The sequence below is a fragment of the Diaphorina citri genome, unplaced genomic scaffold (genome assembly GCF_000475195.1).
Source record: "Diaphorina citri unplaced genomic scaffold, Diaci psyllid genome assembly version 1.1 scaffold134, whole genome shotgun sequence".
In the NCBI taxonomy this organism is placed as follows: domain Eukaryota; kingdom Metazoa; phylum Arthropoda; class Insecta; order Hemiptera; family Psyllidae; genus Diaphorina; species Diaphorina citri.
This window is the reverse complement of record NW_007377571.1, coordinates 289,109-316,824: the sequence shown is the minus strand read 5'-3', so window position 1 is coordinate 316,824 and position 27,716 is coordinate 289,109. Positions and strand designations below refer to the sequence as shown.

Below are 27,716 nucleotides of genomic sequence, written 5' to 3'. Positions count from 1 at the left end.
GTCCGGTAGTCAATAATCATGTGAACCGATTAATTAGCAGCTTCTGTGAGGAATATCATGACTGTTCTGTAGCTATACGGCAGGAAACAACTTCATTACAATTACGCGAGTTTGAATAAATTGTGTGCGGTTGTGTGGAATTTCTTTCTTCGAGTACTTCCTGACATGAAATTATAAAAGAATCAGCTACCATTGATCTTGTTGTTTTTTCTGTACCCGTGTACCGAATTCCCGAATCAGCGATTATCGCAAACGCGCGCTGTGCGCTGAAATTGATCATTATATTCTTCTCCTCCTCCTCCTCCTCCTTCCCTTCCTCCTCCTTCTCTTCCTCAGTCTTCTTTTACTTATTCTTCTTCTTCTCCTTCTTTATTTTCTTTATCTTCTCTCCATCACCTTTCATCTTAATCTACTTTTCAATTTCTTTCTTCGAGTACTTCCTGACATGAAATTATAAAAGAATTAGCTACCATTGATCTTGTTGTTTTTTCCTGTACCCGTGTACCGAATTCCCGAATCAGCCATTATCGCAAACGCGCGCTGTGGGCTGAAATTGATCATTATAGGTATTCTTCTCCTCCTTCTCCTTCCCTTTCTCCTCCTTCTCTTCCTCCGTCTTCTTTTACTTATTCTTCTTCTCCTTCTTTATTTTATCTTCTCTCCATCACCTTTCATCTTAATCTACTTTTCCTTCTCCTGCCTCATGCTACAGTAGAAAGATCACTCTTACGAAACTGAGCTCAGCAAGACGCCAAACAGCGAGCAATTAATCTCAATCGTTAATCCTAACAGTTAATCATCAATCTCAAATCGTTAAACCGAACAGTTAATCTTATTCGTTAATTTCACTTAATTAACTTCAATGTCGGCTACCTGGTCGGTTCTGGCGAAGTTTTAAGCTCTGATTATCGCGAGGATGCGAAGCGTGGCAGGATCAGTAAATTCTGGTTGATGGTTCCAGTGGCCTAAACCTAAACCTTGAAGAGCTGAGAGCTCCCTCACGCAGAACGACGGCCCAGACGATTTTCAAAAGTAGATTCACTTTACAGGGTGGTTGAAGATGGCTGAAGAATTTTAAGATTTTTAGGTGATCACTCCTTCCCAAAGATTAAATTGAAGTGTTTTCCTATCTCACCGAAATTATGCATTGGCTAGGAAATCGCTTCCTTTTGAATCATCGGGAAGAAGTTTCTTTCAAGAGGTTTGATAGAGGGAACTGTATAACTGCTAGGGTCTTGTCGTCCCGAAAGCGAATAAAGAAGACAGGATAGAATAGAGCCAGCCGTTCCGAGAACGAACCTCATCTGTTCAGGATAAAGTTCGTCCCGGGTGGGAATATAAGGCCAACCACTCATTATCAGGTATACCTGACGGGCGGTCTGATCTAAGGTCTTGTCGTCCCGAAAGCGAATAAAGAAGACAGGATAGAATAGAGCCAGCCGTTCCGAGAACGAACCTTATCTGTTCAGGATAAAGGTCGTCCGGGGTGGGAATATAAGGCCAGCCACTCATTATCAGGTATACCTGACAGGCGGTCAGATTCAGGTGTACCTGTCAGGTCTACCTGATGGTGAGTGGTTGGCCTTAAGGAACGTGTGTGGCGAGAAAATTTTCAGACCCAAGTCTCACAGGTGGTCTGACAGACCTAGGTCTCGAGCTTTTTCCGCCATTTAGATTTAGAAATTTCGAGGCAAGTGATCTATCGGTGTACCATTTCATTCAATTTGCTGTGGTGATGGCGATCTCGGTACCATTTTTCTTGGACCATCCAGTATTGGCAAGATGGCAAGTGAAGTGTGCCGTTTTCATTTTAATCGCTCAACTCAGGAAGATTTATATTCGGATCCTACGAGTGGATTTGAGAATTTCACGGGCTCTGGAAACAATTTTCAGCAAAATTTCACTGGTAGATAGATAGGAAATCTCAAGATAGATACTCGTATGTGTAGGTAGGTGTGTACCTATAGAGAGGAAATTTTAAGATAGGCATGTACCTACCTACCTAAATTTCGCTGGAGTAGTTAGATAGGTTATCTTAAAACCCACCTACCTACATATGTATCTACCTAGTATTTATTTGCATGAGTAGCCAAGAGTAACTTTCGGCTGCTGAGAACTATTTGGTTGCAAAGTTATAACAAGGTATCCAAAAATTTGAGTAAAAGTGGTGCAAAGTCACCTCAGTTTACGGTATCTATTAGACTCCTAGGCATGTAGGCAAATAGGTACTTAGTTAGAAAATAACACTGTTTAAGTGTACATCCAGGAACAAAAAAACTATTGAATATTGAATAACTTTTCATATACAGGTGTAGCAACCTCCTATTGATTCCATGTCTTTGTGATGGTAGACCATTTCAGAATAAAGCTTGCAAACAGGGTCGGTCACAGACCGGGGGGGATGGGGGGCTTCAACAATGGGCCTCTACTGTTTAGAATCCCCTAGAATTTTTTTTTTTTACAAACAATAATACTTACCTATTAGGTAGTTTTAGAGATAAATTAAATATGTACCTACCTACCTAGCTACTCTCCTACTTTTTGTTCGGTTTACAGGTTTGATGGAGGGAACTGTAACTGCTAAAATTGCTACAGTCTCATCGTCCCGAATTCAAAGAGAGAAGGAAGACAGGATAGGAGGAAGCCAGCCGTTCAGAGAACAAACCTTATCCGTTCAGGATAAAATCCGCCCCGGGGCGGGAATCTCGTGACCTAGCGTTTACAAGGCAGACGCGCTACCCTCCAAGCTAACTAGCCTGGCACTCGTATTTTATTTTCCTTTCTGGAAGGGGATCTAGGTTTCAAAAGGGCCTGCAACAAGCAGTTTCGGCCCCCCCCGTGAAGAGTCCGGGCCTGAGACTTATCGGGCACGCGAAACCCCCATGTCCCCCCCCCCTGAGAACTCTCTCTCTCTCTTTCTCTCTCTCTCTCTCTCTCTCTCTCTCTCTCTCTCTCTCTATCCTATTGTCAAACAAAAAACGTCTACTGATTGAATCTCAGATACATATAGGTATACCAACAGTTGATTATTTTGTGATTATGTCACAGTGATTATTGGTGTGATCTATGATTGAATTCGATCCAAGGCAATTTGGTCCATAGAGAAGTGATTGTGTTTTGACGCATAGCATAATACCAACGCGTATCTATGTAGGTACTAAGAGCACCAGCTACCAGCTGTTCATAAAGAATTGAAATGGAAGTTATAACTACTACTTACCACTCACATATGTTGGATAGGTACTAATAATTATGGTTTATCCAGCCAAATTTTATCGAAATCGGAATTAATGTGTACATTTCACCCCGCTAATCTCTGATTTTTTTTTATTATTATTTTTAATTAATTACCTACTTTATTTAGGTATATTCCTAATTTTTGCGGCACTAGTGGGTAATTAATTAGTATTTATGGTGTAATAATGTTTGACATCACCAATATCACCATAACAATAATTACCTACTGATTACTTATTATACATAGCTTTACTACATTAGCCAAAGGTTGCTAAATTTTAAAGACTTACTAGTTGTAATTAGTATTTATGGTGTAATAATGTTTGACATCACCAATATCACCATAACAATAATTACCTACTGATTACTTATTATAGCTTTACTTACTACATTTTTTTTTTTTTTAATTAATTACCTACTTTATTTAGGTATATTCCTAATTTTTGCGGCACTAGTGGGTAACTAGTTGTAATTACTATTTATGGTGTAATAATGTTTGACATCACCAGTACCATCATAACAATAATTACCTACTGATTACTTATTATAGCTTTATTACATTAGCCAAAGGTTGCTAAATTTTAAAGACTTGGTAGGCAATTTGGGTTGGGTTGAGTAAGAGTGGATGAAACCATTTTAGGTAAGTACCTAGTTACCTACCTATGCTAAATTTTAAAGACTTGGTAGGCAATTTGGGTTGGGTTGAGTAAGAGTGGATGAAACCATTTTAGGTAAGTACCTAGTTACCTATGTGCCTATTTGCATAACACAGGCAACTAGATCAGTTGCGCTTACTTGGGTGATGTTTCAAAGTCATAGAGCAGGAAAAATGAGCCCCTTCCTCTCCCTGAGAACGGCCCTGGTTGGAAATTCGATTATTACTCGTCTTTTGTAATCTTTGGGAATCTCTCTATTGATCTCATTGTAAAGACGAAGATGGTAATTTAGGCATAGCATAGAGCTAGAGGTAGTTTATTACAGGTACAGGTAGATATTAGTATTAGGTATACTGTTTGGGAATAATGAAGATAGTGATGTGTTTTGTTTGTCTTGCGTAAGAAATTCGTTCTAGTCAGAAGATGTAACAGAGAAGAGTTGCCCACACAATTGCCTAGGCCTGGTAGATAGAACAGGAGAAATAAGAAGATGGACAGTCAGAAGGAAGACTATCAGAACTAGGCCAGCCACACACTATCAGGTAGACCTGACATTCGGACCTTTTCAGCCGCACCTGTCAGGTCTACCGGATAGTGTGTGTGCACCTAATTTTTAAACGAGAGTGTTCCCACGACGCGATTGCTCCAAATTTTCGGAGTCTGACCTACAGTAAAGGAGGAAATTTAAGCTCAAGGGCCCCCTAGTCCCCTTCTAAATAAATGGTCCTGGTTGTACACTCTGGAGGTTGGTGGGTTCGAGACTTACTCTAGAGGATTAGCGAGAGTTGCAGTGGTCGATTGTCACCTCCCATCCTTGTGGCAGATTCTATCCACAAGGTTCATTCAATGGTATCTGAAATCAAATGAAGAATGTCATTATTAAATATGAAATAAGCGGTCAAAATACCGCCAAGCGCAGCAACCATCTCAACCAAACGTTTTTTGTTGCATCCTTGTCACATTTGTGAACTACATACCAAGTATCAAGTCTTTAGCTTATACTGTTCCCGAGATATTGTTAAATTACACCGAAAACCGCCAAAAAGCGGTGAATATTCCGCCAAGCGTTGCACCGGTCTTAACCAAAAGTTTCGTGTCGCATCCTTGTCACATTTGAAAGATACATACCAAAATTTCAAGTCTCTATTTTGCACATTTTTTTAAAACCAGCGACTTTTTTTTTTTTTTTTTTTTTTTTTTTTTTTAATCTGTGTGTGGACTCATCATTTCTATAGGCAGTCTTGCTACTGACTTGATTTTTGTTACTCTCTGTATGGTTTCACGCTCATCTCATCATGTCTATAGGCAGTCTCCTATTTAACACTCTGTCATAATGGCTGATAGGTATGATCAGTGTATGGTATGATGGATATTACCTACTGTTTGGGAATAATGTAAATAGGTGCCTAGATAGTGATAGATATTAGGTAGGTATACTGTTTGGGAATAATGAAGATAGTGATGATGTTTTGTTTGTCTTGCGTAAGAAATTCGTTCTAGTCAGAAGATGTAACATAGAAGAGTTACCCACACAATTACCTAGTAGAAGTAGATAGAACAGGAGAAATAAGAAGATGGACAGTCAGAAGGAAGACTATCAGAATTAGGCCAGCCACACACTATCAGGTAGACCTGACATTCGGACCTTTTCAGCCGCACCTGTCAGGTCTTCCGGATAGTGTGTGTGCACCTAATTTTTAAATGAGAGTGTTCCCACGACACGATTGCTCCAAATTTTCGGAGTCTGACCTACAGTACAGTCGTTCCGGAGTACGGAGTCTCCCTCTGGTTTGTACTGTGTTATATATTCTATTCTATTCTACAGTAAAGGAGGAGATTTTTTAACCTCAAGGGCCCCCTTGTCCCCTTCTAAATATGGTCCTGGTTGTACACTCTGGAGGTTGGTGGGTTCGAGACTTACTCTAGAGGATTAGCGAGAGTTGTAGTGGTCGATTGTCACCTCCCATCCTTGTGGCAGATTCTATCCACAAGGTTCATTCAATGGTAACTGAAATCAAATGAAGAATGTCTTTATTAAATTATTAAATATGAAATAATAAGTAAGTGATAGATATTAGGTATACTGTTTGGGAATAATGAAGATAGTGATGTGTTTTGTTTGTCTTGCGTAAGAAATTCGTTCTAGTCAGAGGATGTAACATAGAAGAGTTGCCCACACAAGCCTAGGCCTGGTAGATAGAACAGAAGAAATAAGAAGATGGACAGTCAGAAGGAAGACTATCAGAATTAGGAGGAAAAATGAGGACCAACGGAATTTTTCTTTTTCTCCTACGACTTCTAGATCCCGAGATAAATCGATTTAAAAAATACCGGTAAATTTGACGTCACGGCATACGCTCCTGTACACAATGACGTCACATCAAAGCTCGCTCGCAGGCAACACATTAATGTGCTTGTGCGCATACGTTTCTGCGCAGTTCTTTCTGCTCCTCGGCTCGCTCCATTATTAGATTATTTTGAGTATAATTAGGTACATACCTACATATGCAGGGTTTATACGCTTTTCCCGGAATGAAATTCCATGACTATTCCAGGAAATTTCCATGAGTTTTTCAGAAAATTAGGGGGCGGAGGTACTTAAAAATCAGCAAGATTACCCCTTCATTTAAGTAAAATATGCAATATGCAGAACGTCAAGGAATATGAGGGGGAATGGGCCACAGGCCGTTTTTCGGAAAAAAAACTTGATATTTAATTTGAAAATTTTTAATAATTTTTGACCGGGTGGCGAATTCCATGACTTTTCCAGGTTTTCTTTAAATTTTCACGATGTTCCATGACTATTCCATGACTTTTTGGCCGATTTTCAGTTTCCATGACTTTTCCAGGTTTTCCAGTTATTCCAGAGGTCGCGTATAAACCCTGATATGTGGGTAGGTACCAATACCTAACTAGCTTAGCTAAGTATGTATCAGTATGTAAGTGGTGAAGGGTAGATGAATTTTGGAAGATGGAATACTTTGAGAATTTCACGGGCTCTGGAAACAATTTTTCAGCAAAATTTCGCTGGTAGATAGATAGGAAATCTCAAGATAGATATATATAAGTAGGTGTGTACCTATAGAGAGGAAATTTTAAGATAGGTCTGTACCTACCTACCTAAATTTCGCTGGAGTAGGTAGATAAGTTATCTTAAAACCCACCTACCTATCTACCTAGTATTTATTTACATGAGTAGCCAAGAGTAACTTTCGGCTTGGTCCTAAACCTGCCCCACAATTGCCTCATAAATTTAATAAGCGTGTTTTATCCTCAACAGATGGGGTTCTTTGTCAGAACGGCTGGCTTTCTCCTATCCTGTCTTCCTTCTCTCTTCGATTTCGGGACGATAAGACCATAGCAGTTACAGTTCCCTCTGTCAAACCTCTTGGGTAAAAAATGATTCCACCCGGAATTGAACCCGAACCTCCAGCATGCAAGACCAGTACTAGAGGGCTCGATGCTGTCATACATAGGGTACCCGGAAGGATGAAGGACAAAGCTGTCTATCACAACAAAATGAATGATGATATTATACCTGTTCATCATTTTCCCGAAATCAAAACTCTGGCCTTTAATAAATTAAATGAGAACTTGCCAAAGAAATCTGTCAATAGATCCTCATACACCAAAAGAATCTTGGAGATTATCAACAACATAAAGAAGCAAGATCTTGATATTTCCAAGATAATAAATGATACCAAGCAAGTACAAAAACAGCTAAATAATGTGAATGGTAAAATAGAACGGTGTTTTACTCTAGCTGATGAAATGATATTCAGGGATGTTTCTAGAGATGAAATGTCTAGAAAAGCGTACAAATATTTAGTTACTCTTCATACAGATTGTAATGATATTGTGAAAGTTGTTACAGAAATAGGTAACTTGAAGAAAGAAATGAAAAACCTAGAAGAACAAATTGATCTATTGTGTAGTAAAAACATTGGAGAAAACTTGTTGCAGATACAAAAAGACATTCAACACATGAAGAGTGAAAGCACTGCTCTAGTAAATCAATTGAAAGCACAAAGCTTGGGATAACAAATAATTGGTCTGGGTTTTAAAATATTGTGTTTTATTGTGATACCTTCAACGGATACATATTTCTTTGAGATTCATGTATCTGCAAGAGCCAGTGATAGGTTCTTTTCAAGCCTCGTTTATTCAATAAATACTCACAGAACATTTTTTATAATTATGTAAGTAAATTAAATTAAGGAATACAGTAATAGATCAGTTGCGCTTACTTGTGTGATGTTTCAAAGTCATAGAGCAGGAAAAATGAGGACCAATGGAATTTTTCTTTTTCTTCTACGACTTCTAGATACCGAGATAAATCGATTTAAATAATACTGATAAATCGTAAAGTTTGCCGTCACGACATATGCTCCCGTAGGCGATGACGTCATAACTCATGACTCCCGCTTTGTTTGTTTGTGCGCAAGCGTTTCTGCGCATTTTGACATTAAGTCTGACGTCACAACTCTTTGAACTTTTTAATTAGAACGGCAATTAAAAATTGAATTTTCGACCTTTTAAAGTTACTTTTTCGGAGTTTTGACTTCAGATTTGGATTTTTCACAACTTTTTACGTAGGAATCGACCTTTTATTCATAATTTTTACCCAACTGCAACTGCTCCATTGAAGTATATGTGTCTATCTAGCGTTAACCGATACGCCGGTGGGTAAACCAATGTCTATTCCATTGAATCTTCGGCCGGGAGGGAAGATGGTTTCAATAGAGACCTGAGAACTGGCATTAGAAAAGGATCAGAAGAGGACCCAGACGTTAAGAGCTTCTGGGGGAGTCATTGACTCTCAGAATAGCCAGGAGACGAAAATCCTTGGAGATCCTTGAACTCTTCCCTACGGGAGATCGCGTAATCAGTTACACACACAGTGGTGTTAGAATGAGAACTTCGAATTTGAATTAGAATAGAATAGAATAGAATAGAAGTAGAGGTAGAACAGAATAGACTATGAATAAGTAGAAGAGAAAAGAATATGCTCTGAAATATACAACAAAGAAGTAGAAAATTGTATGACTGCATGGATAGTTTACCGATGTCCACAAACGAGGACACATTTCAGAGGGATTTTATACTAGAAAGAAGAAAAAAGTACCTGAAAAAAATTGTTCCAACCTATTTTAAAACACCTCTATTTTTTAAATTCAAAATTTTTTCAAAGTTTCATTTCCGAAAATTTCTTGGTATTGAGCCATTACAAAACTACATGTCCACAATTGAGGACATTGGTCATTGGGCACTACATCTGTCAAAATCTGCTTGGTATTCTATAACTACAGAGGAGATGTCAACAATTGTGGACATTGGCAATGAGGAGGTTAAAGACTTGGTAGGCAATTTGGGTTGGGTTGAGTAAGAGTGGATGAAACCATTTTAGGTAAGTACCTAGTTACCTATTACCTATGTACCTACCTATTACCTATGTGCCTATTTCCATAACACAGGCAACATGTCTTAACGTTGTAGCTAGAATGTATGGTAGTCACCCCAACACAAGAACGTGACCAAGGACACTTGGTAACCAATCCAGAACTCGAGACAGTGTAGGGGAGACCCGCCAAATATGGAACCCGTCTCAGTAGCATTGTTATCTTCTGAGCCTTTCAACATGAAAAGTTCCTAGCTTGGAAGATACTGGCGAAAATGCCACCATTTGGCTGAATGTTTGCCATGCTCGACAACATATTATCACTCAATGGTACTGTGATCAGTACACACCTACATTTAATCTGGCTGGGGGTCCTCGAGACAGTGTAGGGGAGACCCGCCAAATATGGAACCCGTCTCAGTAGCATTGTCATCTTCTGAGCCTTTCAACATGAAAAGTTCCAAGCTTGGAAGATACAGGCGAAAATGGCTAAATGTTTGCCATGCTCGACAACATATTATCACTCAATGGTACTGTGACCAGTACACATCTACATTTAATCTGGCTGGGGGTCTAGACCAGCTTAGTCTGGCTGGAGGACTTTAAACAGGGAGTAGACCAGCTTCGTCTGGCTGGAGGACATTAAACAGGGAGTAGACCAGCTTAGTCTGGCTGGACTCGAGACAGTGTAGGGGAGACCCGCCAAATATGGAACCCGTCTCAGTAGCATTGTCATCTTCTGAGCCTTTCAACATGAAAAGTTCCTAGCTTGGAAGATACTGGCGAAAATGCCACCATTTGGCTAAATGTTTGCCATGCTCGACAACATATTATCATTATCACTCAATGGTACTGTGACCAGTACACATCTACATTTAATCTGGCTGGGGGTCTAGACCAGCTTAGTCTGGCTGGAGGACTTTTATCAGGGAGTAGACCAGCTTAGTCTGGCTGGGAGACTTTAAACAGGGAGTAGACCAGCTTAGTCTGGCTGGGGGACTTTAAACAGGGAGTAGACCAGCCTCAAATCTACCTTGCTAAAGAAAAAGCAAAGGTTGAGTGCGAAGGACATCATCCACTTGTATTAAATTTTGTGTAGCCAAAAACCAAATGTCAGCCCAAAAGCGATCATCTTAGGGCTCAATAAATGGGTTTCTTCAAATTAAATTGATCCCAAGAGCAAGGTAAAACTAGACCCTTGACAAATAGAGTGTGCCTGAAGGCATTGTGATGTGTTCCAATCCGCTCGACCCTTAATGGGTGACGACCCTTAATGGGTGACGAAAAACGCTAACCCCGTCTGAACACGGGAAAAGGCGAATGAGAAAGACACATCGACTATCATTGACATTAAGTCAGGGGTCTCTCTTCAAGTATGGGTCCCACATAAGTCACCTCCCCGTTATTTCTTAGATAAGCAATCAGTAGTTTTGGAATGTCGTATGTGCTGTAAGCAAGTCAGTTAACTCCTGAGCCATACCAGAAACCAAAACCCAACAATCACCAATACAACACAAACATTAGATACTTATACATACGAACAATCCCCAAACCTCGGCTAGGATTGAACCCACGCCCTCCTGTTTACCAGGCGAGCGCCTTGACCACTACACCACCGAGGCAGTAGAAATAAAGCTCTAAACATCTTACCTACCTTCAAAGTGTGTTCCACTCAGACTACAATTCCTATGGATATGGAGAATATGGGACTGTGGTTGAAATATTTGCAATCGAAAAACGAGTACAAATTTTTGTCGATGGTGGGATTCGAACCCGGGACCTTCTGCATGGACACAACTTTACAATCATTAAGGTGAGACCACACATAGTCGATGGCCGTCGATCGATGTGGATCGACGTCGACGCGACGGCCGTGAACTATACGTGGACACAGCTTTACAGTAACTCGAACGATGAACGGCCGATGATGAGCGATCGAACGCAATAATAGTAGTAGCCTACTGCTGGAGTAAAGGGACTTTTCAGTCCTATGCGGGCAGTATAAATAAGCACTATTATTTTTATTAAACAAATCGGTCAGTTTCTCATCGAATCGAAGTTAACAATGCGTCCGGTAGTCAATAATCATGTGAACCGATTAATTAGCAGCTTCTGTAAGGAATATCATGACTGTTCTATAGCTATACGGCAGGAAACAACTTCATTACAAGTACATGCCATTAATATTTATGGGCATTAGAGTGAACTTTTGAGTTGTATGGCCGCCATACACGCCATACATACACGCTATGCCACTGGTTTGAAGGAAGGGACCTTAACCAACGAAGGTCTTATCGTCCTGAAATCGAATAGAGAAGGATAGGAGAAAGCACACCGTTCCGAGAACGAATTACAAGTACGCGAGTTTGAATAAATTGTGTGCGGTTGTGTGGAATTTCTTTCTTCGAGTACTTCCTGACATGAAATTATAAAAGAATTAGCTACCATTGATCTTGTTGTTTTTTTGGGCTGAAATTGATCATTATATTTTTCTCCTCCTCCTTCTCCTTCCCTTCCTCCTCCTTCTCTTCCTCCGTCTTCTTTTACTTATTCTTCTTCTTCTCCTTCTTTATTTTCTTTATCTTCTCTCCACCTTTCATCTCAATCTACTTTTTCTTCTTCAGCCTCATGCTACAGTAGAAAGATCACTCTTACGAATCTGAGCTCAGCAAGACGCCAAACAGCGAGCTCTTAATCTCAATCGTTAATCCTAACAGTTAATCATCAATCTCAAATCGTTAAACCGAACAGTTAATATTGTAAATCCTTGACATAAGAGTTAGACATGTAGGTAGGTTGGTGTCTACTTATTTAATTAGTTAAAAAACTAATGTGAATATTACATACAATGGAGGGTTATGGGCCCTAGGCATGTGGGTAAATGTCCTTAATTATTTAATTATTTATTCACAAATTATTTTCAATGGTACATACTCACATATGTACCTACCTACCTGTGTATAACATAGAGTTATTTTCGGAATTATAATTATTATCTATACGCATAAATGTAGGTTTCACGTGCAAACACAATAATGCATACCTATGTACTTAATTAAACATATTGTGGTACTTAGGTTATAGTTAACAATTAATAGTCCGTCCACTATACCTTTTATTAGTACTATTGTAATTTAATAAAGTTGTTTCATTGCTACGAAATAAAAACGGCGGTGAAACACTCATCTTTTTTTTTTTTTTTTTTTTTTTTTTTTTTTTTTTTTTTTTTCAAGAGGTTTGATAGAGGGAACTGTATACCTGCTAAGCAGCTCTGTGTCGTCCGAAAGCGAATAAAAGAAGACAGGATAGAATAGAGCCACCGTTCCGAGAACGACCTTATCTGTTCAGGATAAAGGCTCGTCCGGGGTGGGGAATATAAGGCCAGCCACTCATTATCAGGGTATACCTGAACAGGCGGTCAAGATTCAGGTGTACCTGTCAGGTCTACCTGATGGTGAGTGGTTGGCCTTAAGGAACGTGTGTGGCGAGAAAATTTTCAGACCCAAGTCTCACAGGTGGTCTGACAGACCTAGGTCTCGAGCTTTTTCCGCCATTTAGATTTAGAAATTTCGAGGCAAGTGATCTATCGGTGTACCATTTCATTCAATTTGCTGTGGTGATGGCGATCTCGGTACCATTTTTCTTGGACCATCCAGTATTGGCAAGATGGCAAGTGAAGTGTGCCGTTTTCATTTTAATCGCTCAACTCAGGAAGATTTATATTCGGATCCTACGAGTGGATTTGAGAATTTCACGGGCTCTGGAAACAATTTTCAGCAAAATTTCACTGGTAGATAGATAGGAAATCTCAAGATAGATACTCGTATGTGTAGGTAGGTGTGTACCTATAGAGAGGAAATTTTAAGATAGGCATGTACCTACCTACCTAAATTTCGCTGGAGTAGTTAGATAGGTTATCTTAAAACCCACCTACCTACATATGTATCTACCTAGTATTTATTTGCATGAGTAGCCAAGAGTAACTTTCGGCTTAAACCTGCCCCACAATTGCCTCATAAATTTAATAATCTCCGCGTGTGTTATCCTCAACAGATGGGGTTCTTTGTCGGAACGGCTGGCTTTCTCCTATCCCGTCTTCCTTTTCTCTCTTCGATTTCGGGACGATAAGACCCAAAGCAAACTTTCCAAGGCGGACTTTTCGCGGCAAAATGAGCTTTATTCACCGCGTAAGGCTCAATGTACACTCAAGCTGTTTTTCACACCAACGCCGCGTCGATACGTATTTTTCATTTCCCCTCCTGGTGTATCACTTAAAGTGAACGTCACGTCCTACATTCTGAAAGCGACTGTCCATTAGCAGCAAGTACAAAATACTTTTGCGATGTCTCCGCTAGATGTCATGTTTGTTGATTATCCATAATTTTTACATTCCCTCTGTCAAACCTCTTGGGTAAAAAATGATTCCACCCGGAATTGAACCCGAACCTCCAGCATGCAAGACCAGTACTAGAGGGCTAGAGGCTGTCATTAGGTACCCGGAAGGATGAAGGACAAATCTGTCTATCACAACATGATGTTTTTGATTATACCTACATATTATAATTATAGGTACATATTACACATATTTGATTATACTACCTACCTATTCATCATTTTCCCATAAGTCTAAATCAGAATGAAATACGAGTAGGTAGGTCTTTACATCTTCACTATCTGTCGTACACCTAACTATTGTGTATTGTGGACTTACTACATAGAATTTTTACTCTTACTCCTGACGCAGAGTGAACGTCGAGTTGATGCCGCATTGACGCGAAATGAAAGACAGGACTTCGCTTACCTCAAACATGGCAATCAGCGTCATCGTCAGAAACGACAACACAAAGAGCGGCATCACCCAGACCTCGCGCCGCAAAATATTTACACTGGAGGGGGGCGTGGCCAAAGTTTTATGTACAAGGGGCGGCGGGGGCGTGTAGGTGGGAGGAGCCAAAGGTGGCTCGTGATGAATCATGAAGAATTCCGTGCTCAGTTCCAGCGCCAGGCTGGAGGCATTGTGAATTCGGTCCATGGGAGGCGCAAGGGATGGGCGGCTCAGGGGTTGGACAGCTTTTTGTTCATAGATAGAAACTTTTAAATTTTAAGCTCTTTTTCTCCTAGTCTTAACACCCATATTTATGAACAAAATGCTGGCACTCAGCAAGTGCTCAAGCATCAATTCCAAACATCTGATTGGCCAAAATTTGTTTAAGACTGATCTGAGACCGAGTGTTTTTGGTCATAAATACGGGTGTTAGAGGTTCAATAGAGGGAGCTGTAAACTACAGAGGCCTTATCGTCCCGAAATCGAAAAGAGAAGGGAGACAGGATAGGAGAAATCCAGTCGTTCCGGGAAGAACTATTTTTCTTAGGATAAATTTTGGTCCAGTCAGGACACGCAACTGAGACCTAGCGCTTAACGCTTGCTCCCCAAGCTTCCATAAAAAGTACTGAGATCCCCGTCAAAAAACACAAATGGTGAAAAAAACACCGCCAAGTTCATTCCCACTCACCCATCCACACGGGTATGACACAATACAGGGCGAGTCCGATGAAGGTGATCTCCCGGTAGTTATCCCGGATGTTCCTGGAACGGATGGCCAACACGGTAACGGCTATCATGAGGAACATGGAGTAGACAAGAGAGAGAAGGATGTGGGAGAAGGACGTCGAACAGAAGGTGCCCTGGATTCCTGGAATCTGGAAGAGAGGGAAAAAAATGTATGTGTATATTATATAATAGTAATAGGTAATCATTCCTATTTTATTTATGGGAGCTGGGAGGAGCTCGAACGTCAAGAATTCTAATAAATGCCCAGGCCATACTAGCACGAAACAACAGAGTTTTGAGTATTTTCGACATTTTTATACCTTCCTAGTGACTCAATTCACTCAATACAAAGGATCCAAAAGAACTAAACACAATCCAAATTTCTAGTTACAAGCCAAAACAAATATCAGCACTAAACAATCACCCCAGGACTTATTGAGAGGCTGACGAAAAATTACGACCCTGTCTGAAGAAAAAGAAGACTGTAAAACTGTAATAGACTGTCGCATTCCATCCTGATTCAAAATAGCGGCGATTCGAAGTTATGCCTCTTATGCCGCGCTGATCCCATACAAAGGACGGGTTAACCACTGGCGAATTAATAATTAAACACACACACATACGTAATTTTTTGGATAAAATCATCAAGTTCTTTATTGCATCAGATACAGACATACAAATGAGATATGGAGATAAATGCTTTATCTGAATTTGATAGATAGAAGCCTTAGCTGTCCAAGACTGTCCAAGCCTAAGCTTGCTGTTCCTGTTCATTACCCTAGCTACATAGCTTCAAAAAATTTATCTTTTTGGATAAAATCATCAAGTTCTTTATTGCATCAGATACAGACATACAAATGAGATATGGAGATAAATGCTTTATCTGAATTTGATGGATAGAAGCCTTAGCTGTCCATGACTGTCCAAGCCTGAGCTTGCTGGTCCTGTTCAATACCCTAGCTACATAGCTTCAAAAAAATTATCCGTCCACTTAGGCCAGCCACTCACTATCAGGTAGACCTGACAGGTACAGCTTTTTGCGACATTTTTATACCTTCCTAGTGACTCAATTCACTCAATACAAAGGATCCAAAAGAACTAAACACAACCCAAATTTCTAGTTACAAGCCTTTTTTTTTCAAATGAAAGAAGGTTTGAAGGAAGGGACCTTAACCAATGAAGGTCTTATCGTCCTGAAATCGAAGAGAGAAGGATAGGAGAAAGCCAGCCGTTCCGAGAACGAACCTCATCTGTTTAAGATAAAGTTCGCCCACCCGGAAATTCAACCCGCGATTTTCGCCGCGTGTCCCTTTCGCCCATGTGACAAGGGACATACTACGGGACGGGCATGCTACGGCGCAGACTTACATCGGATATCTCAGCAGGGTCATTCAGAAGCCACTGAGTACCAATGACGAGCTGTGTGGTAACTGCAAAGAAGAGCAACAGGGCCTGATACGGGGCTGGTAGATACACGCCTGTGTTGAGACTAATGAGGAAGACACACTTCACCAGAAGAGTGGAGAACACAATGGCATAGCCCAGCCCTGGAAATTGGAAAAGATATAATATTAGGCCAGCCCTGGAAAACAAAAGAGATATAATATTAGGTCGGCCCTGGAAAACAAAAGAGATACAAATGTTAGGTAGATAACTGGACAGCATTAAACAGAAAAGAAACCATTCGTAACGTAATCCTCGACAGTCCATAAATGTATTTGCATTTGCAACAATCCAGCAACTTTTTGTTTACTCTTTACTCTCCAAACTTGTTTCTGAAACATTTGCGCGACTGTCCCCAAGTGTTTCCGGTGTGTATAATCCGCCCCGGGCGGGAATCGAACCCGCGGCCTAGCGCTTACAAGGCAGACGCACTACCAACTAAGCTAACTAGGCTGGCATGTGTTAGGCTTAAACTGATAAACGCACAAAATTTATGTCCTCTGTCAATTAGTATCTTCGAACGCTAAATTTTATTTCAGTGAGTCAACATGAAAAAGTGAACAATTAAGCAACTTTTTGTTTACTCTTTACTCTCCAGACTTATTTCTGAAACATTTGCGCAACTGTTCCCAAGTGTTTCCGGTGTGTACTAGGCTTAAACTGATAAACGCACAAAATTTATGTCCTCTGTCAATTAGTATCTTCGAACGATAAATTTTATTTCAGTGAGTCAACATGAAAAAGTGTCGAACCGGCATAGGGTATGCAGAAAATTCCACAAAACCACTGATTCAGACCAGAGATATGGAATGAAAAAAAAAAACTTTAATCAGTGATTTAAAAGTAAGAGAGACCATTGAAAAAATTCAACAAGTTCCCTTGATTAAACTTAAAAAATAAAGATGAAAAAAGTTATAGACATTAAAAAAAAGTTATGACACTTAGGTAGGTATGACTAAAAATGGTTTTTTATTCACTTGGCATTAAAATTCTTGAAATAATCTTCATGTTGTCATCACATAAACATTTCATTCAACTTTGTGGCGCCTACAGTTTTGTCATTATTGTCATCAATTAACCAACCAAGTATGTAGGTAGGTATGTACCTACCTAATTAACTTATTGTAAATTCTTGACATAAGAGTTAGACATGTAGGTAGGTTAGTGTCTACTAATTTAATTAAAAAACTAATGTGAATATTACATACAACATGGAGGGTTACGGGCCCTAGACATGTGGGTAAATGTCCTTAATTACTTAATTATTTATTCACAAATTATTTTAAATGATACATACATATGTACCTATACCTACCTACCTACCTACCCGTGTATAAATGATGCCGTTTATTTCATTCCTTAATTCCCAGCCGTTTCTGAGATATAAGCGTGGTTCGCAAATCACGAACCACCCTGTATACATATCTAACAGTTCTACTCACTATAGTCACTATACACAAAGGGAATGTAAATTTTACCTCGAAAAAATGGTAAATTTTCGCAAAATGAAAAAATCTCCCAGAAGGAAATGGAATCTAAGTAGGTATCGAGCTTTCAAAGAGTAAAAAGTAAAAACAGGTCACACGTGAATACCGCGATGATTGCAGAAATAGAATAGAATATATCTTGTTTATCCTGCCCGAATAGGACTGAAAAGTCCCTTTACCCCAGCAGTCTAAACAAGGTCTCGTATATTTGATGGGTTAAATACATACAACTAACAGTTCAGTAAAACATAGAGTTATTTTCGGAATTGTAATTATTATCTATATGCATAAATGTAGGTTTCACGTGCAAACACAATAATGCATACCTACCTAATTAAACATATTGTGGTACTTAGGTCATAGTTAACAATGGTCCGTCCACTATACCTTTTATTAGTAGTATTGTAATTTAATAAAGGAAGGACGGACTAAAAATGTACCCACCTTCCTACGTAAATACCTTGTTGTGGTATTAAAACATATTAGGTACATACATATATGATTGTGTAGCAGACAAAAATAATTTCTTTTAATACCTACATTTTGGTCGAGGTCCTTAGGTGGGAGTTTTCAGTCCCATTTGGACAGTATCTATAACCAGGGTAAATTTCAACTTTTAGAATATTCTGAACTTCTTACGATCCGATTTCATCTCAATTCCCTAAATATCCCCCGTCCCCCGACCATGTGTTACAAGTGTTTCGTTGAGTGTACAAGCAACACACAACCGTCTAATCCCAATGAAGTCGTATGCATCCCAATGAAGTCGTATGCAACGTCTAATCCCAATGAAGTCGTATGCATCTCAATGAAGTCGTATGTAAATTCTGTGCAACTTTTGAAGATCCAGTCGGGGGTCAGTCACTTATATGGCGGACTTCTCTGTCCCCTCACGACGATAATCTCACCTGTCCCCATCCGTATCACGGAGCAGGTCAGCGGACTGGGTTCCAGGAGGATAACAGCGCTCACAGCGGCACATATGAACAGACCTAGCAGCAGCATTTGACCCAGTAGCAAATGACGGCGACTCGGGGTGGTCTTCCAGGTTTTGCACAGGACGAACACCTGATGAAGAACAAATAATAGAATATGTAAAAAAAAAATCTAAACATTATCTCATCAGGATAAAATCCGCCCCGGGCGGGAATCGAACCCGCGGCCCAGCGCTCACAAGGCAGACGCGCTAACAACCAAGCTAACTAGGCTGGCTAGGTTCATGTTTTAGCTCGACAGTTCTGCATTTGTTTTGAATGTTTGTCCCACTACAAATCGCGATTGCCTGGTCCGATTTTTATGAAATTTTATGGGGTAATCCTCCAAACTCAAAACCAATTGGGCAATTCGGCGGACTTACCCGGAGGGTTGGCGGCGGGGGTTGACCCAGTAGCAAATGACGGCGACTCGGGGTGGTCTTCCAGGTTTTGCACAGGACGAACACCTGATGAAGAACAAATAATAGAATAGAATAGAACAGAGTACCTACAACAGAGTAGAATAGAAATGTAATATCTTGAGTAATCTCAAGGCCTGAGCACACAGAAAGCAAACTTTCCAAGGCGGACTTTTCGCGGCAAAATGAGCTTTACTCACCGCGTAAGGCTCGATGTACACTCAAGCTGTTTTTCACTCCAACGCCGTGTCGACACGTATTTTTCATTCCCCTCTTGGCGTATCACTTAAAGTTAACGTCACGTCCTACATTCCGAAAGCGACTGTCCATTAGCAGCAAGTACAAAACACTTTTGCGATGTAGGGAAAAACCAGCCGTTCCGAGAACGAACATTATCCGTTCAGGATAAAAACTGCCTCGGGTGGGAATCGAACCCACGGTCTAGCGCTTACAAGGCAGACGCTCTACCAACCAAGCTAACAACTAGGCTGGTCCAACAACAACAATAATACTAAATAGTTTTAGAATGGGACCGAATAAACCCCCCTGTGTACGCCCCTGGGCCGTGTCTATATATGGGGACCATCTATTTGTTCGGTTCCTGAACTGCTTTTCCTACGCTCTGAGTACCACCCAAGCAAGAAAGACTAGAATATAAATGTTTAAATGTTATCTTCAACAATGCACCTGCAAATAGGTATTATGCCATTTTGTCAAATGCAGTGCCCAAATCTATCATTTTAATAGGTCCATATCCATAGGCTATCCATAGGGTATAGGTACTGTACCCTGGGTACAGTCGTAAGTAGGTATGTAGATATCAGCGTATCAAGGTAGAAACACACGACTACCATCACGTCACGTGAGCACACGTAAGCTCATCGGGAGTTAGAAAGATGTAGTTCAAAGTTTTCCCATAATATTGTAGTTAATTTCGTTCAGGACAACTACACTACTATCACGTCACGTGACGTGACAGTAGTGTGTTTCTACCTTTAGATACCTACTGATTGAACGAAATCTGATCTTTTCTCTGTAGGAAAATTTGTTTGTTTGTATCTCCATAACTCTCGAAAGGGTTTCTGATTTTGAAGAAAATGGGCCAAAGAAAGTGTTTCTACCACGTCACAGAGGGAAATTTACAGAATGAAATTATAACAATCAGAGTCCTTGTCCCTAGAAATGTTTCATACATTTTGATACAAAAATTATAAACATTCATCATACTTATACTTACCCACAAAACTGAGTGTTGTGTTACAGATAATTAAAAAACCTTAGGATGTCCGGGAAAAAGTCCTTGTTGGCGTTGCGTTGTTGACCAAATAAGAATGATTTACTGAATAAGCTATCCTCGGCACAACTGAATGCTGACTTCGGAGTTAAGTATGTACACACTACCTACTTTTTTATGAACACCAAATAAACAACGCTCACACCAACGAGTATAATACACAGCATGAGGAGTTAGAAAAAAGGGAAATAAAATAATGCTCTTCTAATTTGAATAAGAATAGATATTTGAACTAATTAATTATTTAATTTGGTACTTGTGCAGAAGTCACGTCCGAATGGTGACGTTCCGGGGAATCGCGTGCTGCTGGGTTCCCGGCTCCACTCAGACTGGGTGAGGTTAAATTGAGGAGGCGGGTAGCTTGTCGCCGAATGGTGGGTAAGGCCCCCGTCATGAGAAGACCTAAGTTATTGATTGAATGTGATGTTAAACCCTTATATCGCCCCAAAGATGGTGAGATTTATGTTTTTCTTTTTTAAGAGGTTTGATAGAGGGAACTGTAACTGCTAAGGTCTTATCGTCCCGAAATCGAAGAGAGAAGGAAGACAAGATAGGAGAAAGCCAGCCGTTCCGCGAACGAACATTATCCCATCAGGATAAAATCCACCCCGGGCGGGAATCGAACCTGCAGCCCAGCGCTCACAAGGCAGACGCGCTACCAACCAAGCTAACTGAGCTGGCTAGGTTTATGTTTTAGCTCGACAGTTCTGCATTTGTTTTGAATGTTTGTCCCGCTACAACTCACGATTGCCTGGTCCGATTTTTGTGAAATTTTATGGGGTAATCCTCTAAACTCAAAACCAATTGGGCAATGCGGCGGACTTACCCGGAGGGTTGGCGGCGGGGGAGTGCATGTTATGAGGATAATAACAGTACTGGTAATAATGGCCGTAGCTAGGAGGTGACGTCATCAAGGCAACACGATCTGGAAGACAAAAACGTAAGCTTAGAGTTTGAAAGTCAAAAAATATAAATTTGTTTTTTTCCCCCTTCAAATTTACTCTTTTCACCAAACATATTCCTGCATATATTACATAAGTAAGTAAAAATGCAATTTCCTTTCTGAAGTTTTGAAATCTGATCTTTGAAATCTGAATCTGAATGGTTTAGCCTCTGTGGTTGTTGCCACAGGTGACAGGTGCCGGGTGCCAAGGCAAACCTAATAATTGAACTAATGCCCTATTTTCGTTTAAAAGAGGAGAATGGAGCAGTTGCAAATGGGTAAAAATTATAAATAAATGGTCGATTCCTATGTAAAAAGGGGAAGAGTATGTAGGTGCACCCAGCAGCAGAAAATCTCCGTGCTCTATCTCGACGTTAACCCGATGTGGCACCCATGGGTCATGGTTTATTACTTACTTGTGTACTTGCTTAAGTCGTCAGTGCAATAGTCCTAAACTAAAATGGACGCGCCACATGAGGGATCAAGAAGAGACCGCCTTAGCATAATAATACTTAAGTCGTGCAGCACTGGCAGAGGAACTGTAGCTGCTAAGGTCTTTTTGTCCCGAAAGCGAAGAGAGAAGGACAGGATAGAAAGCCAGCCGTTCCGAGAACGAACCTTATCTGTTTACGTTCAAATCCGCCGCGGGCATTAATCGAGTCCCTGGAATAGGAAGGAAGGTAGTAGGTACATCCGATGCTTCAATGGGTTAATGAAATAATTTCGAGAGATGGAAAAAAATTTGGCGCGTTGACAAAAATTGAAACATTGGGGATTGGGCGGAGTATGATCTAAATTTAGAGTATGGAATAATGCTTAGTGCATTATTCAGGAGTCATCACAGGTATTTGAGTATTAGGCATAGAGATAACTTATTAAGGAGCGCGGCAGCGCTCCGCCCCGCCAAGTCAAGAAAGTTTGACCGCGCTACTAGAGATATTATACCACAGAGAAAGTGGCCGTTGTAGAGGAATTTTCACTTAGGACGTGCGCTATTTGTAGGAAAAACCAAAAAAAAACAAATAGCTTTCTCCTATCCTATCCTCCTTCGTTCTTCAATTTCGCGACGATAAGACCTCAGTAGTCATAATATCAACAACATCAATCATCAGACAATGTCTCAACATGAACTAAACTTGTGTGGCCATCATGTATACATATTGTTCTGTTAACCTCAATAAAGAGTGAAATTGCCTTATAATAATAATGATGATGATAATCTCACCTTATAATTACTGATATTGTAAAGGCACGCAAAACGACTAGAATAGTTTTCATAAGAATAATTGAGCGCGAATTCTAAATTAAAGCACTGCTCTTCGGACGTCGGACTGTCGCTTTCTACACGTTTCTTGAGCGATTTCGACGGACTCAACTTGACGATATCGTTGAGAGGATGGTTTTCGTTTTCTTTATTGTCTTCCACGGAGTATTTGTCCAGCGAGTACTTGATGGTGTCCTCCTGGGCGTTGTTGAGCAGAAGTTCCCACACGAGAGAGGCAGTCTTGTTCTCACATATACTCTGCGGGAGAAAGAATTTTAGTTATTTATTTGATAAAGAGATAGAATGGGAGAGAGAGAGATAAAGGGAGAAAGAGAGGAGGGGAGGGAGAGAGAAAGAGGGGAGAAGGGACGAGAGAGAAAGAAGGAGGGGGAGGGAGAAGGAAAAGATAGAGAGAAGAGAGAGAGGGAGGGGAGAGAACTGCCTGCCGAAATGAGAAAAAAGTTTGTCAGGAAAAGGTACCTGAAGGTAAATAAGTATACTAGCAATTGGTAAAGGTAAATAAGTGTATTAGCAATAGAAAAAACTTGTGTTTATACCTACATGTATTACCTACTTACAATAGGAAGACCTCTACTTAAAGTAAGAAAATTATATTCGAAGATAATTATTATGTTAATGTGTCCCGCGTCCACTTTAGTTTAGGCTTTAGGACTATTGCACTGCTAGAGCCAGTGAGCTTCATAAATAAAGATTCATTTTGATACAAAGCTACTAAACCTACTTATAAAGGGGAGATTTTTTTAATGGTTTAACGTCAAAAACTTATACTTACAATAGGAAAGAGCACGTTGACAGGCTTCAGCGTTTCGGAGCAGGTCAAATTAGCCGACAGTAAACTGATGTTAAATCTGGTATAACCTTGAATGTTGACCTGCAGGAACTTCCTCAGGTTCAAGGGGAGATTTTTTTAATGGTTTAACGTCAAAAACTTATACTTACAATAGGAAAGAGCACGTTGACAGGCTTCAGCGTTTCGGAGCAAGTCAAATTAGCCGACAATAAACTGATGTTGAATCTGGTATAACCTTGAATGTTGACCTGCAGGAACTTCCTCAGGTTAACCGTTTGTAATTTACAGGAGCACGCGAACGGCAGCTCGAACGCAAACTTGACGTGGTTCTGTTCTTCCGACCACGGACATTTAATCCACATCTGAAAATTTATTGGAATAGAATATACCTTGTTTCTGTCTGGCTGAGGGACTATTAACAGAGAGTAGACCAGCGTCTAGCTAGGGGACTATAAACAGGGAGTAGACTAGTCCAAATTTAATTATGCTATATCAATAGCAAAGGTTGAGTGCGAAGGACATATACTCGGAAAATTTTGTTTAGCCAAAACCAGTTGGCCTCAAAGCGATCACTCTAAAGCTGATTAAGAGGCCGACGACAAACGCCGACCCCATCTGAACATGGGAAAGGGCGAAGAAGAAGAAGAAGGAGAAAGGGTCGTTTATAAACGCGGACTTACGGAATGGTCAATCTTGGTATTGTCCTTCTGATGAGGAAGCTCAGCTATCATGATGAGACGTAGGATAGACGTGCTGAAAGCTTCCAGATGATCTTCAGATAGGGATAGGGTGACTTGAGTTTCCAGGGGGGGATGGGGAGAATCCTCTTCATCCAGAAGGAAGCTAAGTCCCGGGGACGATGAGAGAACCAGCTTTGAGCCCTGGGGACACGAAAAGATTAAATAAGCACAAAGGGAGGGGGGGGGTACAGCGGGTGTAAAGAGACTTTTCAGTTAATGAGAATACCCACAAAATCCCATGTATTAAAACATCTCCCTTAACATGAAAGACAGACTCTTTAACTATGGGAATTTTTAATTGAAAAAAAAAAATATGAACATTGAAAATACATGCCTATGTGGCAGCAAGTGTGGACGTTCAAAGCGGAATCTCTTTGATTGAATCATGTTAAATCTAAAAAAAAAGTCACATAATAAAATACGGCTTATTACTCACCTTAGGTAAAGACGAAGACCCAGTGTCTATTTTGATTTCAATGGGGATCTGAATCCCTGCCACTAACTCTGACAATGGAGTCACAGTCACACTGGCCATGCATTCCTTGATCTCAAACAGGACTTTGGGTTGAAACGCGTTCGACAGGAACTCGAGTCTCTTGTGAGTTTCGATAGAGAGCTGAGATATCCTGTAGATGCCAGTTTTGTACATCTGGAAGGATCTAAAGTCTAGCAGAGAACACTGAGATCTTTGTATGAGCGCTCTTAGTCTGAGGTTGATGGAGTGGGGATGAATCTCGATTCCTTGCCATGAGTTGATTGGGACTTGGAAATTTGTCAGCCAAGAGGGGATATCTGGAAACAACAATACTAGTGGTTCAATGAATTGGTAAAACATTGTGAAAACTGGAGGATCTAAAGTCTAGCAGAGAACACTGAGATCTTTGTATGAGCGCTCTTAGTCTGAGGTTGATGGAGTGGGGATGAATCTCGATTCCCTGCCATGAGTTGATTGGGACTTGGAAATTTGTCAGCCAAGAGGGGATATCTGGAAACAATAATACTAAGGGTTCAGCGAACTGGTACAATATAGTGAAAACTGATAAAATACTGTAAAATTACTGACTTTTTAAGGCGTTTAACGTCACTCAATAACTGCTAAAGTTTTTAGTGATGAGGGTTTTACCCTTCATTTTGCGACAAACTACCCGTCTCCTCACATTAACCTCACCCAACCTGAGGGGGGCTAAGAAAAGCCAGCAGTATGCGTAAGGTTGCCTAACTTCAGTGAACTATTGGGAACTGGTCCATTTAACGCGCTATCGCCGCTGGCTAACAAGTGGTTCATTGAACTAGTAAAATATTGTGAAATTCTATTGAACTTTTTATTAAGAAACCCTTTTTTCCAAATTTATTTAAGTATAATCTATGATATTTGGTTTAATCTGTGAAATATCAGTACATGAGGTACACAATAGAGCTGCCTGGAAGAGACTTACAAGAAACGGTGACCCTATTTAATTAGGAAAAGGTTACAAAGAAGAAGAAATGTAGGTATGCGACTTATTTGAGAAGTGGACACGGAAATTAATCTCTCAACTTACTTCGGAACAGCATCCGGGACCAGTCCCACGTAAGCTTTATCCGAGAGGTCCAAAGCTTTCAGAGTTCCCTGCGATTGGCCCCCTACAGTCTCAGCGCTATCCAGCTGTAGTAAGCCATCACGATGATAGCGCTTCGCTATGATTCGGTGAAAATGGGTGTGTACAATACGTTGAGGGGAAGTAAAGTTTTTAGTGATGAGGGTTTTACCCTTCATTTTGCGACAAACTACCCGTCTCCTCACATTAACCTCACCCAACCTGAGGGGGGCTGGGAAAAGCCAGCAGCATGCGTAAGGTTGCCTAACTTCTGTGAAATAGTTGCTAACTCACCTCCCAAGTTCGAGTTGAGTATGAATTGAGTAAAGAGAGCATCTAGTTCATCATATTGCACCAAGGCTTCCTCATACACGCCCAACATTTCCAACACAAACGCTAACTCCTCCTGGAAGAAACAATGGGAATAAATTGTTAATGTGGTAAAGAAAGAAAAAAAAAAAAATGTTGTTTTTTACAAATGTTAAAATTAACAATTAAGTTTTAGGGTATTATTAGAAGTACGAGTAAAATTGATAGGTATTGGAAAAGAAATCATTAAAGGTTTCATAATTTACGATTGGTCGTAAATTATAATAAAGTAGTCTTAAATAGTGGAGCTTTGGTCCTGAATAACGGCCGAAACGTACCTTCTTTCCTATCTCTGTTTGAGCGACTTTGGCCGAAATTTAAGTTCTAAGAAAAGCGAACTCGTTTCGACCTTAAAATATATTTAAAGCGGCCGAACCGTACATTTCTGGAGGCCTGCGGACACTTTTGTAGATCTACAAAATTAATTGAACCTCTCTTCTGAGACACACTAGATCCTTTTCTATTTCTAAAGATTAAAAATAATTACCCATTGACAATGGCCAGCGAAACAAAGTCCCCGGTTCCATCCAAATTTTGCTGATTGTAGAGCAAGATTCCATCATTTTTGTTGGTCTTGAATTCGATCTCTATACTGAGCTTGTTGTAAGCTTTCAGCGTTTTCATCACGATATGAGAGCTTCCGTTAAAGGCGGGAGTGTCGTATACTGGAAAATGAATTGAAAGAAAATCAGCCTAACAGAAAGCTTAATCAGAGGGAGGAGTTCAAATTGTCCCATCTTTGAAATTAATAAGACGGGAATTTGACATCTCCACTAATAGGTAACAATAGTAGAGTAGATCAACATGGTGATTCTTTGAAATCATTGACTTAAGGAGGAACTTTTTTCAGGGGTAAATAAAGCATCTCTTTAGCTGGTAAGCATCTCGAGATACTTGCCAGCCTAGTTAGCTTTGTTGGTAGAGCGTCTGCCTTGTAAGTGCTAGCCCGCCGGTTTAATTCCCGCCCGAGGCGGATTTTATCCTGAAGGGATAATGTTCTTTCCCGGAACGGCTGGCTTTCTCCTATCTGAGCTTGTTGTAAGCTTTCAGCGTTTTCATCACGATATGAGAGCTTCCGTTAAAGGCGGGAGTGTCGTATACTGGAAAATGAATTGACAGAAAATCAGCCTAACAGAAAGCTTAATCAGAGGGAGGAGCTCAAATTGTCCCATCTTTGAAATTAATAAGACGGGAATTTGACATCTCCACTAATAACAATAGTAGATTAGAATTTAGATCAACATGGTGATTCTTTGAAATCATTGACTTAAGGAGGAACTTTTTTTCAGGGGTAAATAAAGTAGATCTTTAACATCTCTTTAGCTGGTGGGCATCTAGAGATGCTTGCCAGCCTAGTTAGCTTTGTTGGTAGGGCGTCTGACTTGTAAGCGCTAGGCCGCAGGTTTAATTCCCGCCCGAGGCGGATTTTATCCTGAAGGGATAATGTTCTTTCCCGGAACGGCTGGCTTTCTCCTATTGAGTCTTCCTTCTCTCTTCGATTTCGGGACGATAAGACCTTAGCAGTTGCAGTTCCCTCTATCAAACCTCTTTAA

At 40.3% G+C, this 27,716-nt stretch overlaps 4 protein-coding genes across 5 annotated transcripts in view; all 4 read right to left on the bottom strand.

The window, feature by feature from the left end:
* The window catches only part of LOC113465617, a 9,322-nt gene extending 3,419 nt beyond the window's left edge, over positions 1–5,903 (bottom strand). The window contains exon 1 of one of the 2 annotated variants that reach the window (XM_026820270.1): positions 5,815–5,903. The gene's annotated coding sequence lies outside the window, so the exon portion shown is untranslated. Of the gene's footprint in view, positions 1–4,659; positions 4,755–5,814 lie in introns of those variants that run through there. The other variant, XM_026820271.1, reaches the window with a different exon arrangement.
* The window catches only part of LOC103504819 (probable metabotropic glutamate receptor mgl-1), a 25,608-nt gene extending 4,295 nt beyond the window's left edge, over positions 1–21,313 (bottom strand). Inside the window, exons 1-5 of the mRNA XM_026820263.1 lie at positions 21,286–21,313; positions 19,130–19,213; positions 18,681–18,866; positions 16,211–16,389; positions 14,805–14,991 (exon numbers count right to left, since the gene is read on the bottom strand). Of these exons, the coding sequence (XP_026676064.1) occupies positions 14,805–14,991; positions 16,211–16,389; positions 18,681–18,866; positions 19,130–19,213; positions 21,286–21,313 (664 nt within the window). The remainder of the gene's footprint in view (positions 1–14,804; positions 14,992–16,210; positions 16,390–18,680; positions 18,867–19,129; positions 19,214–21,285) is intronic.
* A 56-nt stretch (positions 21,314–21,369) lies between these two features.
* On the bottom strand, positions 21,370–25,052 carry LOC113465606 (trafficking protein particle complex subunit 10-like). The gene is made up of 5 exons (XM_026820262.1): positions 24,654–25,052; positions 24,158–24,358; positions 23,627–23,839; positions 22,628–22,924; positions 21,370–21,384 (listed from the first exon to the last, which is right to left on the bottom strand). The coding sequence occupies exons 1-5, from the start codon at positions 25,050–25,052 to the stop codon at positions 21,370–21,372; spliced, it is 1,125 nt and encodes a 374-aa protein (XP_026676063.1).
* Positions 25,053–25,069: 17 nt separating this feature from the next.
* LOC103504818 (agrin-like) overlaps positions 25,070–27,716 on the bottom strand; it is a 45,653-nt gene continuing 43,006 nt past the window's right edge. The window contains exons 18-22 of the mRNA XM_026820261.1: positions 27,189–27,263; positions 26,659–26,828; positions 26,089–26,200; positions 25,759–25,984; positions 25,070–25,202 (exon numbers count right to left, since the gene is read on the bottom strand). Coding sequence (XP_026676062.1) covers positions 25,070–25,202; positions 25,759–25,984; positions 26,089–26,200; positions 26,659–26,828; positions 27,189–27,263 — 716 coding nt within the window. The remainder of the gene's footprint in view (positions 25,203–25,758; positions 25,985–26,088; positions 26,201–26,658; positions 26,829–27,188; positions 27,264–27,716) is intronic.